This window comes from Sebastes umbrosus, chromosome 11, assembly GCF_015220745.1.
Source record: "Sebastes umbrosus isolate fSebUmb1 chromosome 11, fSebUmb1.pri, whole genome shotgun sequence".
In the NCBI taxonomy this organism is placed as follows: domain Eukaryota; kingdom Metazoa; phylum Chordata; class Actinopteri; order Perciformes; family Sebastidae; genus Sebastes; species Sebastes umbrosus.
In genome coordinates, this window is record NC_051279.1 from 15,985,348 (window position 1) to 16,002,158 (window position 16,811).

The 16,811-nt window shown below is 40.1% G+C and overlaps 4 protein-coding genes across 6 annotated transcripts in view; all 4 read right to left on the reverse strand.

Moving 5' to 3' along the window:
* Positions 1–420: 420 nt before the first annotated feature.
* Positions 421–2,703, reverse strand: s100w (S100 calcium binding protein W). Its single transcript, XM_037783896.1, has 3 exons — positions 2,568–2,703; positions 1,022–1,170; positions 421–878 (listed from the first exon to the last, which is right to left on the reverse strand). The coding sequence occupies exons 2-3, from the start codon at positions 1,160–1,162 to the stop codon at positions 690–692; spliced, it is 330 nt and encodes a 109-aa protein (XP_037639824.1). The 5' UTR covers positions 1,163–1,170; positions 2,568–2,703; the 3' UTR covers positions 421–689.
* Positions 2,704–8,247: 5,544 nt separating this feature from the next.
* On the reverse strand, positions 8,248–10,535 carry LOC119497373 (protein S100-A1-like). The gene is made up of 3 exons (XM_037785455.1): positions 10,389–10,535; positions 8,632–8,786; positions 8,248–8,504 (listed from the first exon to the last, which is right to left on the reverse strand). Exons 2-3 carry the CDS (start codon positions 8,767–8,769, stop codon positions 8,343–8,345), a joined length of 300 nt encoding a protein of 99 aa, XP_037641383.1. The 5' UTR covers positions 8,770–8,786; positions 10,389–10,535; the 3' UTR covers positions 8,248–8,342.
* A 1,489-nt stretch (positions 10,536–12,024) lies between these two features.
* krtcap2 (keratinocyte associated protein 2) lies at positions 12,025–15,432 on the reverse strand. Of its 2 annotated transcripts, none has more exons than XM_037785453.1 (5): positions 15,273–15,432; positions 13,295–13,449; positions 13,009–13,072; positions 12,620–12,686; positions 12,025–12,497 (listed from the first exon to the last, which is right to left on the reverse strand). In XM_037785453.1, the coding sequence occupies exons 1-5, from the start codon at positions 15,274–15,276 to the stop codon at positions 12,377–12,379; spliced, it is 411 nt and encodes a 136-aa protein (XP_037641381.1). In that variant the 5' UTR covers positions 15,277–15,432; the 3' UTR covers positions 12,025–12,376. The 2 variants fall into 2 exon arrangements, with proteins under 2 accessions (XP_037641381.1, XP_037641382.1); XM_037785454.1 differs by having other exon boundaries at positions 13,295–13,446; positions 15,273–15,420.
* Positions 15,433–16,608: 1,176 nt separating this feature from the next.
* The window catches only part of LOC119496451 (transmembrane protein 107-like), a 3,253-nt gene continuing 3,050 nt past the window's right edge, over positions 16,609–16,811 (reverse strand). For both annotated transcript variants that reach the window (XM_037783737.1, XM_037783736.1), the window contains exon 5: positions 16,609–16,811. This exon is cut by the window's right edge and continues 268 nt beyond it. The gene's annotated coding sequence lies outside the window, so the exon portion shown is untranslated.

Consider the following 16,811-nt stretch of genomic DNA (forward strand, 5'->3'; position numbering starts at 1 on the left):
GTGCTAATCAAACTTCTGAGGGGATTATTGGACAACAACAAAATTAATGGAGAAATATGTGTTTTGTTTATAATAAATGATAAGCTCCACTGTGCATTGAGGGGTTTGACAATATAAATGTGATTTGACACAAATACATCGAAAGAGAGAAAGACAGACAGAGAGAACGCTCGATATTTTCAATGACTTTCAGTCTAAGTTTAAACCTGTGGGAGATTTCAGTCAGTATTGGAAAGATTAGAGCAGACACTTCCATTGAGGAAGCACTGACAGTGATATGTGCACTGGAGAACATAGCAGGGGATGTCCGTTGAATGTTTGATGAACCTATGCTTGTTTCCTCCCACAGCAGTGACAACAGATACCTATCAACTACATGTGCAGTGATTGCGATAAACCAGTGAGGAAGCCAACAACAAATCAGACTTCATTGCTTTTATTTATTTTTCAGTAGATATCGATTGGAAAGTTCTTCGAAAACCAGATGACAGAGGTACGAACGCAGTGAATATCACATTTTGCATGCAAGTTTAAAACACAAATAACAAACTTAAGTTTCATGATGGATGTGCAAATGGTCTAATACTAGCATCATCTGTTTTCAGGGTCACATACACATACTGTGAATGTCCTGTGTATTAAATATTTTTAAATATTACGGTGTTACATACATTTTAAGGGGTTGTTCTTCAGTCTTCTTGTTCACCTTCTTGTTCTTTGCCCTTGCATCTCTTGCCGCCCTTGCCTATCTTCTTGTGGTAGTAGCATTTGGCCAGGACACTCACACACCGACAGAACTCTCGGAAGTTGACCTCGCCATCGTGGTTTTTATCCAGCATCTCCATGGCTTCCCCGATGTCATCTGCATTGATATGACCCTGAAGAACACATTCTTACAGTTAAATTACAGCATCGTAAATGTACAACAGCACACCTGAGTGGTGAAGAAGAAGCAGGGTAATGCATCTATTTATTGAATAGCGGTGCATGTTTTGTAAAGTGAGTGAGTTGAGTCTCTTACTTTTAACTCAGGACTTTGTATTTCCTGCTCCAGCATCTTCTTGAGCTCTTCTTTGTTTAGCTGCTGTTTCTTGCCTTCATCATCAGCATAGTCCATAAATACATCCACAATGTTTGTGATGACCAAGTCCAAACGAGCCATGGCTGTAGCTGGAGTATAATTAACAGAGAGTAAGGAGGAAATACTTTTAAAACATACTGGAAAACACATTTATGTAGACTCTATTGTCAAATCTTATGAAACATCATGATAGTAGTCAGTTGAGACGTGTTGTATGTAGGGCTGTTGATCGATTAAAATATTTTATTTAATCGATTAATCGCAAATTAATCACATTTTTTTATCTATTAAAACATGTAATACACTTATCAACATGGGAGTGGGCAAATATGCTTGCTTTATGCAAATGTATGTATATATTTATTATTGAAAATCAATTAACAGCACAAAACATTGACAAATATTGTCCAGTAACCCTCACAGGTACTGCATTTAGCATAAAAAAAATGCTCAAATCATAACATGGCAAACTGCAGCCCAACAGGCAACAACAGCTGTCAGTGTGTCAGTGTGCTGACTTGACTATGACTTGCCCCAAACTGCATGTGATCATGTATCAAAAAGTGGACAAGTCTGTAAAGGGGAGACTCGTGGGTACCAATAGAACCCATTTTCATTCATATCTGGAGGTCAGAGGTCAAGGGACCCCTTTGAAAATGGCCATGCCAGTTTTTCCTCGACAAAATTTAGCACAAGTTTGGAGCGTTATTTAGCCTTCTTTGCGACAAGTAAGGGATAATGTACAGCGAGCCGGTCATTGTTGTGAAAGAATCCCCAGCAGGGCATTGCCGCTTCGCGGAGGGGTCTCTCATCGCCCAGAAGGGGATTCTTTCACAACAATAACCCGCTAGCTGTACATTATCCCGCTTTTTACACAACTAGTTACTTAAGAAATCAATATTTTGACACAAAAACAGTCCGGCAGAGTCAGACACCAGAGCTGCGTCCATAGCAACGGTCTGCTTTACATAGCAACGGTCTGCTAAACATAGCCACGGTCTGTTATAAAGAAATTACAGACCGCAGAACCACGTGATTGACCAATCAGAATTGAGTATTCAACACAGCCATGTAATAAGCTAGTATAACATCATTGCCATATGGATTCCTTAGGTTTTCTAGTTTCAAATGATGCCAGTATCTTCACTCTAGCTTTAAAACTGAGCCCACTACAACCTAAAACTGCAAGTTTTCTTTACTGTGTTAAAGAAATGAGGGCCTTTAAAACAAATTTGCATTAACAGATTACTATTGCGTTAAGTTTGACAGCCCTAGTTGTAAGACTAATATTAGACATGAGCATATGATGTAAAAGTTAAAAATCAACACAATAAGGTGGTTGACAAATGCTCAGCACTGAAAAGAAGCTTTCATAAACGCTATGATTTTACCCTCAAGCATCTTTCATGCTCAGCATCTGAATTAAATGCTGCTATTTCCTTTCCTTCCTGCCTTCCCCGACGTTTTGCTTTTCATCAGTACTCACCTTATATAGAGGTCACGTTCCCCGGGTGAAGAGAGATCACGTCCGTTTTACCAGCTGTCCCAGGTGAGACTGTTGTCAGACTGAGGGGGAAGCCTCCTCTTAAAGAGTTGACCGGCACACACACACACACACACACACACACACACACACACACACACACACACATACGAGCTTGTGCAAACACACTAGCAGTGATTCATGCATTAGAAATGTCCCCCTTTTCCACTCAGCTTCATGAGAGCTGTGCCATAATAAAGAAAACATTAACTAAAGACAGTGTTTATGTTTGTGTGGTAGCTATAGAGAACATTACCCTTGTGGACATTGTGTGCGTGTGTGAACAGTTGGAGTAGAAGATGAGGCTCTTCATAGAGGAGCTGCTCAGCCTAGCCTTCTGGAGAAAACACGTCAGAGAGTTAATGGAAAGTTACAGTGAGTGGGATTCATCCCGGCCCAAAGTGGTGAGCTATGTGGTAAGTCATAGCTATGTGTGTGTGTGTGTGTGTTTACTCGTACAGCTACTGTATCTTTGTGAGGACCAATTTGAGTTTTAGACCTTCAGAGTGAGGACATTTTTGGAAAGTGAGGATATTTTGGGCGGTCTTCACTTTCGGACAGACTTTCAAAGGCCTGTTTGAGGGTTCAGACTTGGTTTTCAGGTTCAGGTTAGAATTAGGCTCAGGTTAGGATAAGGGTAAGGGTTGGGGTCAGGCATTTAGTTGTGAGGGTTTCACATCGACATTGCCATCTGGAAAGAAGCTAAGTGGTGAGTGAGAGTGGTGTGAAAATGGTTCGGCAAACGTCGCTTTGTTTCATGTACGTATCATAACAACGGCTTGTATATCCGCAGTCCTCTGTCTTCCGGTTTCCTTTTTTGGATGATGAATACAGACTACCGTGACCTGCTGGTGTGGAGAGTTGTTTCCTCTCATGCAGGCGCAGAACGTCCGTGCTGACTGGCCGTTGGCTGTAGGTCTTTGTGCTGTGTTCGGGTGCAAATTGTCAGCCAAGACAAAAGCGACGTGAGACTACGCAAGAGGCGGCCTGCGTCGCCGCCAGTTCCCTGATGTCGGGTTGGTGTGTCCCCAGCTTGAGGTTAGGGTAAGGAGCTAGGGAATGCATTATGTCAATGAGTGTCCTCACAAAGAAAGATGTATACACGGCTGTGTGTGTGTGTGTGTGTGTGTGTGTTTGTTTGTTCATAAGTAATTTGTCTCTATGTCTGCATGAGCGTCTGGTCTATCCTTTTTTGCCCAAGAGTTTTGCTAATGTTCTATATTAATTCAATTTCCTTTTGGCAACCCTCAAGAAGTTTTGCAAATATGGGCAGTGATCAGTAAAACAATCCTCCATGCTACTGTAGCTATCATCACAATGTTAAAATCTTAAAAAAAAAGGAAGCTGTATTTTTGGAGTGCCAGTTTTAAGAAGTTCAGTATTGGAATAAAGTTGCATATACCTTCAAATGCATGTTTCTAACTTAAAGGTCCCATATTGTTCTGTGAAATGGTCTAAATATGTAGATTTGTGACATCACAAATGGACAGAAATCCTGACGGCTTGTTTCATAGGCACAGTTTCTGAATACGGGCTGTGTGGATTACTCAGTGGATTGAGCATTTTGATACTTTCAGGGTATTTATATAGCACTTAAACCTGGTTTATAATATAATACACATAAAAATCTGTGGCGGCTGAATAGTTACTTCTACCATCATCAGGGATCACAATGGACACAAATGGAATATTTTACTATAGTTAAGTGTAACTGTAAATGTCCTACTTTAGTTAAACTAAATAACACCAGCAGCAGTCACAAGTCTGCTGAACATGAGTCTCCAGTATGTCAGTGGGAGTGTCTTAGCTGTTTGTTGATTCTGACGCAAGTCACTCCCCTGTTATGTAACTCAACCTCCATTTTCCACTCGTCTGTTCCAAGGCAGCAGAAAGGGAGCATTTCCTTCCCCTTCCCCTCTGTTGCCCCCTGCCAAGTCTTTTTCAGTTCAAACTGTTCAGCACCAGCCTCTTTGGCCTCATTACTTTCACTTATTGAATGAGATCGGATTCTCCTTGCAGGGGAGGAAAAGAAAATAGAGACGAAGGATCGTGTGGTGTTAATTACAAAAAAAGTTCATCTGTCCTCACTCTGCTGGCTGGGGGATGAGTTACAGGTTCGCTGCTGGAGAGGTTCGGTACCTCTGCAGTCTGCACCATGAAAACGTATTAGAAAATAATGGAAAATTAAATGGAAATAGCTTTGAACTCCCTTCTCAATACTTGTTTTACCATCCAGTCTCAGATGTAAATGTTTTAAAGACAGTTTTTAAAGATGTATTTAATATAATCTATATGTTGATGTGGCTGTGTTCTTCATAATCACTATAATCCAACAGTAAAGCAAAAAGGTAAGCCACGCCTGTCTATGTGAAACAGCAAAGAAGTGGTAAAGCAACTTCTTGACATAAAAGTCTTGTCACACAGCAATGGAAGAAATTTCCTTGTCAATTTTCCTAAAATCTATGGGTGTGGGTTACAGGTTTCTCTACATTGTTGTATGCACAAACACAAGTCCAAAGAAGGTAAAAGGTATTCTTATAGTCATGTTTTGTGTATTGTATATTTTGCAAGTAATTATAACCTTACAAAGGAGTGGGCAAAATGTTCCACTCAGAAAATACAAATTGTCGGTTAACTCTTCTCGTAGGAACAATCAAACAGCTGGCTGCTCTGTCCAGCTGCTCAGTTGCACAACAATCATGTGTTTATCACGACTCCTGCATCATCAACACCACACTAACACCAGTACATCTACAACACGCCAGACTCTGTAACACAATAGTTTTTGTGTATAATCTCCATTCAACTGATGTGCTTTGTCGGGACATAACAAAGAGAGTACATTTTATATTCACATGTTAAAATCTGTTCTAACACACCCTCACTGAAACCAGCAACATACTTTCATAAAATAGCAGTTTCCTCACTAAAGGGGGTGGTACTGGAAAGAAACCAGTGGAGGAATTCCTGAGTGAACCGCAAATGTTTTTGTTTAAAAAGAGTTTTGTGACATCTAGTGGTGAATTAAAGACAACACATGACCTCTTGTTTAAAGGACCAAATAACCAATTTTCAACGTTACCTCTTATGTTCAGTACTTGACTGAGATGAGAATGTATGGCAACCACTGTTCATTGGAGAAAAACAATGCTTACGATAAATTACCAGGGATTGAAAGAGTACTAAACTCATTTATTTTCATTTCAACTCATTTATGATGTGAGCCAAACAAGTGAAATGCTGGTATTTTGTCTTCCCTGATTTTGAAATCTGGGATGTGCTACCCTATCACATTGATATGCTTATTGGATTTTGGGTCTAGCACTCCACCGTGAATCCCAGCGCAACCTCCTTTACCAAAAAATAAATGACTTTGGTATTGTACTCACCTGTCTGAACTTCACTTTGAGGGTCTTGTGCACTGCAAACCAGTCCACTCAGCCTCTCCGTCCCACTATAACCAGTCCTCATACTGACGTTAAAAAATGTTCATGGTGTGTGAGAAAAGAATCGTTTGTAAAGTGCACATTAGGTTTATTTTTTTATTATTTTTTAGTTTGTTGTTTCTAACCAGTTCACTCAGCCTCTCTGTCCCACTATAACCAGTCGACTCAACCTCTCTGTCCAACTATAACCAGTCCGCTCAGCCTCTCTGTCCCACTACAACCAGTCCACTCAGCCTCTCCGTCCCACTATAACCAGTCCACTCAACCTCTCTGTCCAACTATAACCAGTCCGCTCAGCCTCTCTGTCCCACTACAACCAGTCCACTCAGCCTCTCTGTCCCACTATAACCAGTCCACTCAGCCTCTCCGTCCCACTATAACCAGTCCACTCAGCCTCTCCGTTCCACTATAACCAGTCCACTCAGCCTCTCCGTTCCACTATAACCAGTCCACTCAGCCTCTCTGCAGTCACATCAGGAATCATTGTCACAAACAGCCGAGCTGTGGTTGATGAGATAGTAACACCTGTGCTCTTCCTACTATATTTTTCACACACACCTGCAGCCTTCTGGCCTAATTGTTCACACATTGGATTCAGCACTGACTTTGAAATATTCTGTATAACTTTTACAGCATTAAAAGTGTGTTTCTTCCCCTCCGTCATGCGTTTGAGGGTTTGTGTGTCCTTTTGTCACAGCAAGATCTCTCTGCTGGTGAATGACAACTATCCCAAGAATGAGGCTGAAAAGACAGAGAGGGCTTTTGTAACAATTGCCCACAGGCTATGAAATATTCTTTCCTTGAAAATTAAGAACGCAGAGTCACTTGCTGTTTTTTGATATCTCGCTTATATCACGTCTTTGGGCCTAATGAAAATGTACTTCATTTTTTGGACCTAATGCTCCGCAGTGTGCCATGTCCTTTTAAACTTCACTACATATAGAGAGTGGGGTCGGTTGGAGTGGAGACCTTCTGACTAGTCCTCACATTTTATACAAGTTTTGACTCTTTTGTTATTTGTCTTCTACCATAAGGTTTGAATTATGCCACATACAAAAAAACATATTGTTGGAAAGCTGGTAGCCAGCACAGGAGTCCAAAGCGTGTCTGCTCTCCCTGGGACAGTGTTGTTTGTAGTACCTACCTTCTTACAAATCACACAAAAAGCAGACAAAAACAAGCCTTCTCTTAACTGAACAAGACCCACTAAGTGAATGTTTACTCAAGTGGCAGACACTCAGAAACCCTTTTTTTCCCCTCCAAATTCCCTATCTCAGTAACTTATGAAAATAAACTAATTTTACAAATGTTGTTTTTTTTCCTCAAAGAAATGTGTGAACAACTGATATTGTAAATATAAGGTGTTCAAATTTAGACTGCAATTTTTTCAATTTAAATGATGTTTTTTTTAGCCCAGAACAAAGTGTCCCAACCGTCCTGAGGAGGCCACATTTTGGGAAAATACACTCCTTGTGCATTTAACAAAATTGTGCCTTTCACATTTGAGTTGGGCTCTAAAAAACTTGATAAATTGTTAGCAAACACCTGTATCTGTTCAGGGATCAAATTATTTTCATTAGTGATCAAGTAGTCGGTGAGTTATAGGTTGTTTGGTGTCAATACAAAAGTATCCAAACCAACCGCACCCTCTCCTACTTTCTGTGGAATTCTGTGTGCAGGTGGCGTTACGTTTATACTTAATAAAACATCTGCCAGTGCCAAATGATTTAGCGTCTAAAAAGAGAGACATGAAAAACCACCACTGTCTCCATAAATCATAAATCTTCAAGCCCCAAATCTTGTGAGCACTTCTAAGCATGCGTATTTGGCATAACCCCAACACTTAGCTCAGACATACAGGCATGTGGTGCTGCACCCTGATAACCAGCACATTCCCACATTGAACCATTTACCTCACTGTATATAAACTGCTGCCTCAGTTGAACATTCAAGGAGGATTTATGGGTGAAATGATGCGTTTCAGATGTGAACTCATCAATATCCTCTGTACTTTCTGAGGTATTTTTCTGGCAGAACTCCTCTCGACTCTAATGGTTCAATATGTGCGTAAGTAATAGATGGCACAGAGCGTATGAAACCATGCAACTAGAAGCTGCCTTATGAATTAGAGAAAAAAAAAAGACACACTTAAAGAGTAATCAGACAAACAGAAAGTGAAATCTTGACAAATGTAGGTTTTACTTGGCACATATTTGTGCTACAAAATGATCTGACTCAAAAACAATCATTATTCTGCTCTAATATTTGCCCATCACTTTTTGCCCTTCTTCTGTTCATGGAGCGCGTAACACTTCTCACAGGCCATCGACAGGCCGACGACGAGGGGAAGAAACTCGTCAAAGTCCAACTTATCATCTTTGTTTTGGTCCAAATCTTTCATGATTTTGTCCACAGCTTTTGGGTCCTTCTGGGTCTGAAAGAGCATTAGCAAGAGAGACAAGTTCAGGGTGCAAAGTTAAAGTAACAGCAATAAGTTATGTGTACATTGACCGGTCCCTGAGGATAGAGATTAGATTTGACAGAAGGCAGAAGAGTCTTACTTTGAGGAAAGAGGGTAACTCGGTCTCCAGTAGTTTTTTAAATTCCTTCTTGCTTAAGAACTTTTTATCACCGTCTTCTTCGGCATATTTGTGGAATACTTTGATCAGGGACTCCATGCCTCTCTCCAACTCAGTCATGGTTGCAGAGGTGGGTGCTGAAAAGAAGAAAGACAAGTCTGGGCAAGAAATTTACAAGACATACACTTTCTTCTCTGCTATACCTATCTGACAGCTGATGTCGGTCACTGAGCAGAATACTATGTAGATAAGCATGATGCTCTGTTATAGTTTCAACTACCAAACAATATATGAAATAGGCTTGGACCTCAAATAACATACAACATTAAAGCACGAATTAACTGTAAAATGGAACTTTCTATTAGGCTACTTTGTAACTTTTACTTCTGTAAAATGTATAACTTAAACTCTGTATGGGCAACTGACATCAGGGGCATTGCCGAATTAACTTAAGCAACTTAAGTAGGCCTAAAGGACAAGGATAAAGCAGTAGGCTCAGTGGTGTAAAGTATCAAAAGTACATTTACTCAAGTACTGTACTTAAGTAAAATTTTTGAAGTATTTGCATCAATAATTATAATTCGATAATACAGCAAACACAATTCTGAAATGGGCCATTCATCATAATGAGTACTTTTGGTACTTTAAGTATATTATGGTGCAACTTTTGTACTTTTACTTAAGTTAAAATTTGAATGCAGGGTTACTTGCAAGAGTATTTCTACACTGGTAGAAATATAGTAGATATCGTGGTGTACAAATATGGAACACCAAAATACATGTTATCAAGAGCTTGTTATCCTTAGAACATTTTAAAAGGAAATTATCATCACATTTAATTAATGATGCCTAATTATCTTTTGATATGTTTATATATATTTTCTTTTTTTTCTGTACTGTTTTTTTGTATGTATTTCAATGTTTTTATTGGATTGTTTTCCACTGTTTGGTTAGGTTTTTTTCTTGCACATTTTGTGTACTTCTTGTTGTTGTTTAACTTTTGTTGTATTTTAAAAAAATTATCTTTCTTCCTTTTTTGTTATTCTTTTTTTTTGGAAGGGGGGTCCTTTGTATATCTTGACCTCTCCTGACACATTTCTTGTTTTTTTTTCATTGACTGGATTTTGTGCAGTTTTATATATGTGCAAATAAATAAATAAATAAAATTAAAAAAAAATAGTATTGCTACTTTTACTTGAGTAAAAAGCTCTGAATACTTCTTCCACCAATTCAAAACTAACCTATTGTTGAGTGAGGATGTGGGTGTTGGTCTTACTGGCGCTCAAAGCAAATTCTTTGGCTATTAGACATTATTTTCTGGCACATAAAGTCAAATCCTTATCTCAATCCTCCCACTCTCCCTTTCCCTTCCTTTTCCATTTCACCATTTTCTGGTTGAGTTCCAAAAATAACGAGTTGGCCTATAGTCTACATAAACGTTAGACAATGAAGACAGAAGTAACTTCAGAGTGAAGATAACAGAGAGAGGACGAGCCGCTACTTGTCAGAGGTGGAAAGTCGTGCGTAATGCTCCAACAACGCTCAAAGCCCACCCGTCCAACCTGTCGAAAACACACTCAAGTTTGACAAAAAACAGCTTTTTGCATGTAGCTTCAAACCGACACACAGCAACTGAGATAAATAATCTTCAGTCTTTATAATAAAGTATCAGTTTCTGTCCAAACTCGCCCAATTTAGAAACAGTGAAAGCAGAGTTAAAGTCATTATAATGAACTTACCAGGACGTAAAGTAGAAGAACTGTAGTTTGAGATTCAAGGAAGAGTGCAGAGGCTCACTAGAAGTTTAACCAAGACTTTATAGTCAGCTAGGCAACGCCCAATGTGATGGGAGGGATATAGAGACAGAGAAGGAGAGGAGCAAATAGAAAAAGCTATGAGCAAATACTATCCCTGCCCATGTTTTCTTCCCACTAGACTGTCACTACAAGAGATACAGAGATTAATCCATAACTTTCAACTGTCTTTTAATACCTAAATAGCTGCTCAAAGATTCATTTTTCCTCTTGAGTTTTAAGATGATGTCATCTTTAGTTGTTCCAACTTCCACATCTGGAAAGTCTGCCAAAGAAAAATCTGTTATTCAAAGTTGTTCTAATTTGAATCACAATCAAAGTAGCAACTGTTCAGCAGAGTGACGCTATTCAGTGGAATAAGTGCCACACATCTTCTGACATGATGCTGGGGCTTGCTGATGAGGACAAGTCAGGGCTGGCCTGAGGAAAAATCTTTTGTCAACCAAAATGGCCTTTTGGGCTCTGGTGGCTTCTTCTGATCAGCTCTTCTATAACATGTTTCCCTTGGATATATATACCTATCTTTTTTTAAAAAAATACACAGCTTTGTGTCAGAAATAATGAATCATACAATATCATTTTAATTCCATTTGTTTCCAGGACCTCTCTGATTTCAAACAGCCAACTCACACGACATTTATTAATGATGACACTGATTAAAGTAAGGTAAACAGTAACAATGATGCAATTATATTAAACAAAGCCTAATTGTTTATCTACGGAAGATTGTCTTTGTCAGGAACACCCTGTTCCCGTCACACCTGGAAGCTGTCTAGTACAAACACAGCCTGATCTTTTGGCCACTGAGCAGCTCCACTTGAACTGTTGAAAGTTAAAGCCTTGCTGCAGGCCACCTCAGTGATTTCATCTTCCCTATCCACATTCATCCTGCAGGTCCATGTACTTTTTTTCTAACCTTTAGTCTACCATCGCCTAGTAAAAAAATAAAAGAGCAAATATTAAACTTTTTCTTTTTTTTTTTTTTTTACATAAAAACTCATGGCTTACTGGTACTTTTTTACCACCCCCAAAAAGTGTCACCTTGACAAGATAAGTATAACCGACCATCACCCACCCCTTTTTGAAGCAAACAGTGACGTTACGTACAAGTAACTACATGTTCACATTGTCAGAGGTCTTGAGTGTTAACGTCATCTCTAAACACCCACAACATTCTCACGGAAAAAATTACTTTTAAAGACTAAAACATATGCTGCGTGCAGATTTCATATATATATTTTTGTCTAAATCCATTCATCCTAGTAAGAGTTTTGTGCAGCATTCCTGTCCTCTGTCGTCACATTCCTGCACACATCCACACACCAGCATAAGTCCACAACCAGTCTACTTCTGAGGACCATGAATGGTTTAGTTACATCGTCAGGGGGTTATTTTGACCACAGTTGGTGGAAAAGAAGAGAAACAAGCTACTGTTTCTATCCCTCCCCTGCATTTTCTTTAACAGTATTTCAGCTCACAATATTAGTATACCACTACACCTACCTGAACAAATAAGACTGACATTGGCAAACTGGTTTGACAGAATAAAAACACATTCAAAGTCTTTTAAAGAGTTTAATTACAAAATGAATTAAACAAAAAAAGCAACCTGATGTGCTGATGAATACATGTTTGGATGTTTGAATCTCTTTGCAATCAGTGTAAAACGAGTGCTGAGGGAAAGGTTATCAATGGAATGTTGACAGCTGTTTTATTATTCAATTCAAGATCAATGTAAAAAAATAATGTTATAATGGTTTCAAATTTGTAGTCACTGATTTGTGGTCACTTTCCTGCAGAAATACACCGAGGGGTTATGGATTTAATACATTACAAAATACACAACTGCTGTGTGTCAGAACCTGGGTAATATTAACTGATTCACTGGATGCAAGTGGGATCCAACAGATTCATCAGTTCTTCCTCTTGCCCTTGCTGGCAGCCTTGGCTGGTGTTACTGCGGGGGCGGCTGCTTGGTAGAGAGCGGCTGATACTTTGTTGATGTAGTACAGAGCGAAGAGGGAGAATATCAGGCTGGAATAGAAAGAAAGAAAAAGCAGTGGAATGAAATACATTTAAAGACTACTTTTAACTGCGTTGTATGAACTCAACTGCACACAGGTATTTGTGATTTGCAGAGATATACCGTAACGTACCATGTGGTGACGCAGACACGGTGTACCAGACCAGAGGCAAACAGTGACAGGCACAGGCACAGCAGAACTGGAAGTTGAGAGAATGAAGAAAATAAGTGAGGAACAGAGCCGGAATGATATATCAAAGCACCGATACTTATAAGATGGTATGTTAAATCCCTGACCAACTGTGTATCAAACGGGTTAACTCCTATTAGGAGAGGCTGGCATGGTGATGTTCAGATATGCTTTAATAATCAAGAATGCTGATGTTTCCGTGTAAGCTGAGCCGACGCTTGATTCGGCAAGTCATAGGAGAAATGTTAGACTAAACTTCAAAAGGAAGAAAGAAAGAGAAAGGACACGTGTACTGAGAGCAGGAGTTTGATTTCAGTGTAGTCCGTACTTACTCTCTGGGAATATCTTGGCTTGGAATCCCTTTCCAAAAAACAGATTTTCCAAATTATTAAATGCCTGTAAATAAAGTTAAGGTAGAACACTCCTCAGTGGTATCTGTACATTTACACGCTAACAAGAAACAAGGTCACAAGGTCAGAAAATGGGGTGAATGTGTACACAAGAGACAGCATGGGATGTTCACTGACAAAAAGCTAACTAAACAAATCATGAAATACTAAAGAAGAATGTAGTTTAATGATCAGCATTAACATAGATAGAAGCAGTTCAATAGGATACAGTGAGGGAGCAGATGAAGAGGACTGAGCCCAGGAAACCTCCCAGGATGGTGAGCCACTCAGTGGATCCCAGCTGCTTACTGAACATCTGCATCCCAGCAAATACCAGCACTGACAGCAGACTGGACAGCACTAGAGAGGTGCCTGTGTTCGCTGCTACAAGGCAAAGGAAGTGGTTATTGTATAACTCAAACACAGAAGTCCTTCACAAAGGCCAGGCATCATAGAAATGCTAGTCTTAAAGGTCCCATATTATAAAAAAGTGAGATTTTCAGGGTTTTTTAAATTATAAAGCAGGCTTAAAGGGACTATTTGTAACTTTTTAAGCGTATAAATGTAGCGGGTCGCCACACATGCGCGCTCGCATATGCGCGTTCGCGTGTGGCCGCTGCCTTTCCTCCTCTGCCTGCCTGCCTTCGCTCAGAGAGCGCGCGCGTTCTCAGCTCGCTCCACCTCTAGACGTGAACGCGCGCTCACTCCACACTGCAGAAGAGTTAGTAGCTCTGAGAATATCTAGTGAATGTACAGTTGACGTTTTTGCAGAAATAAATGCTGCAGCTCCTCCAGACCAACAGAGGTTTCCCGTGTCTTGTGAAGTGACGGAGCTCCTCAGCTAGTAACGTTATCGTCTCGTTACCGACCGGGTGCCGGTGTCTCCCTGCTCTCTCCGGCTGCGGGCGGAGAGAGCTGGGAGAAACGCTGTAGAGCTCCGCTGCATCACCCTGCGCTGAGGCAGTAAAAGCCAACACTAGGATCAGATCTAAATCATGTTCATGGAGAGACCTTCGTCTGGTCAGCTAACATTACTGCCAAGCAGCTGAAATATAGAGTGATATTGTGGTTTTAGCTGACGTGTGTCGCCTCACTGTTTTTGAGCGATGCTCGTTCAGGTATATTGAGAGCGAGCAAGCGAGAGCCCGAAGCTGACTTTCGTTGATTTCACGGCCGCAGGTGTCGCTGTTAAGAAGCATTTCTGAAAGTTACAAACAGTCCCTTTAAGTCCTATATAAATATTGTGAAAGTATCATAACACTCAATCCACAGGGTAACACACACAGCCTGTATTCAGAAACTCTGCATTTGAAACAAGCCGTTAGGATTTCTGTACATTCGTGATGTCACGAATATACAATATTTAGACCCTTGACACAATTTTAAACGTAAACATTCTGAATGAGTCCCAGTTTATTTCCTGGTTGCAGTGTATGTGAATGTCATCAGCTGACAGGAAGTAAACATGGACCAAAGCTGTTGTCTAACAACCCAATTCCGTCAAAATGCGCTAAAACGGAGCGTTTCAGACGGAGGGTAAATACAGGTATATTCAGGCTGACAGTATGAGGAAAATAAAGTTTTTTTTTTAACATTACAGCATGTAAACATGTTCTAGTAGAAACACAAAATACAAGTATGAACCTGAACATGAGCATGATATGGGACCTTTAACATGATAGAATAGTATGGTGCAGTTATATACTAGAAAACACAGTTGTGAGAACAGGACACTTCAGCTGTAACTAAACTGAGCAGTTTTCCTCTTCTTGACCTCATCATAAATAAAGACATTTAATATAAACACACTTATAGGTGAACAACAGCACGCAGACTGCAGGTGTAACATTAACTGTGATCAATGAATTGAATCAGCAGATTGGCCACCTGACTCTTTACAGCGTAACGCCACGTCAGTGTTCCTTCATACACGTTTCCGTCTAGCTGCTGTCAGCTTTAAGCTAAACAAACGACGTTAGAATCAAAACATATCAGGCTGATGTAACTTTACATACACAGTGTGTTAAACATGTACGTCCTGAGTGTTTTAGAGTAAATACAGTAAATAATAGCTGCTATCAGTCGTTTCTTTCTGCACGTTAGCTTTAGCTCTCTAGCTGGACCATAGAACTAGGAGCTAATATCCTACAATGTCTCTGCGAATACAAGTTTGCTTGAATGATAAAAATGAATCGTGCAATACATACCCATGATTCAGTGTTAGAGTCTTTGTAATGAAACAGATTTATGTTTAACTTGGTTGTTAACAGCTAAGCTAGTTGTCCCGGCTCTAGGAACTAAAAACACTAGTAACCACCCGGTCTACATTCCAGGTGGGACCAGTGGGCGGAGTCATGAATGGAGGAAGAACACAGGAAGTTGTGCTGGTCATGGATGTGTTAATTAAAAGATGCTGGTTAGATTGAAATTTAAAGTCTGTTGAAAGTCATGGTAAATGTGTCTCTTATTTCAGTTTTATATACATTCATTTTAAGTTAATTTACATAAATGGAAATTCATCAATGAACATCTTTTTTTTTTTGTTTCATGACAAATCTGACCAGTATCCATTAAAGGGACTGTTTGTAAGAATCAGAAATGCTTGTTAACAGCGACACCTGTGGCCGTTAAGTCAACGAAAGTCAGCGTCGGGCTCGCGCTTGCTGGCTCTAGATAGACAATCCGTCAAAACAGTGAGGCGACACACGTCAGCTAAAAGCACAATATCACTCTATATTTCAGCTGCTTGGCAGTAATGTTAGCTGACCAGACGAAGGTCTCTCCATGAATCAATGCTGATCCTAGTGTTGGCTTTTCCTGCTTCAGCCTTCCGGCCGCGGTCGAAGGGAACAGGGAAGACACCGGCACCCGGTCGGAGACGATAACGTTTCTCGCTGCGGAGCCCCGTCACTTCACAAGACACGGAAAACCTCTGTTGGTCTGGAGGAGCTGCAGTAGTTATTTCAGCACAAACGTCCACTGTACATTCACTAGATATTCTCAGAGCTAAACTAACTCTTCTGCAGTGTGTAGTGTGCGCAAATGCACGTGAGGTGGAGCGAGCTGAGTGAAGGCAGGTAGGCAGAGGAGCAGAGTATAGCAAAGACTCCGGCCCTGGAGACCAAAGCTACGGTCTCCCACTGCGGCCAACACTGTTTTGCACGACGGGTTTCACTAGATATAACTTTGTGGTTTTGGTGCTTCCGTGTAGTTTGTGTTGGAGTCTCGTCTGAACAGCGTAGCCACACGCGAGCGCGCATGGGACACCGACCCGGAATGATTTATACGTGTAAGAAGTTACAAACAGTCCCTTTAAGAAAGCATGTACTGCAAATTGTATTATGTATGTAAATGTATTATGATTACCATCTTCATTAAATGTTTTCTCCTGCTGTTTTTGTGTGTTTGTTTATAATGGTTCAATAATTTCTTAATTCTAATGTTACATATACACTGTGAGTAGTGTGTGTACACGGTACACAGTGACACCAATGTGCCTGGGAGGCAAAAATAGAGTGCCAAAAGGATTCAGAGCAAAAAGAATTGACAACCATCAACAGTTTAAGAAAGAATTTGTACAAAATGTATTTGGGATTACAATAGCATTCTAACATTTTCCATGGGAATTTGACCGATAGACTGAGAACAGAAAACCCCATCAATGTTTAATGACAAATAAGCACTTATTTTTTAACAAAGTTACTGCCTTTTCTGCATCTACAGAATATATAAAAAAACATTATGGA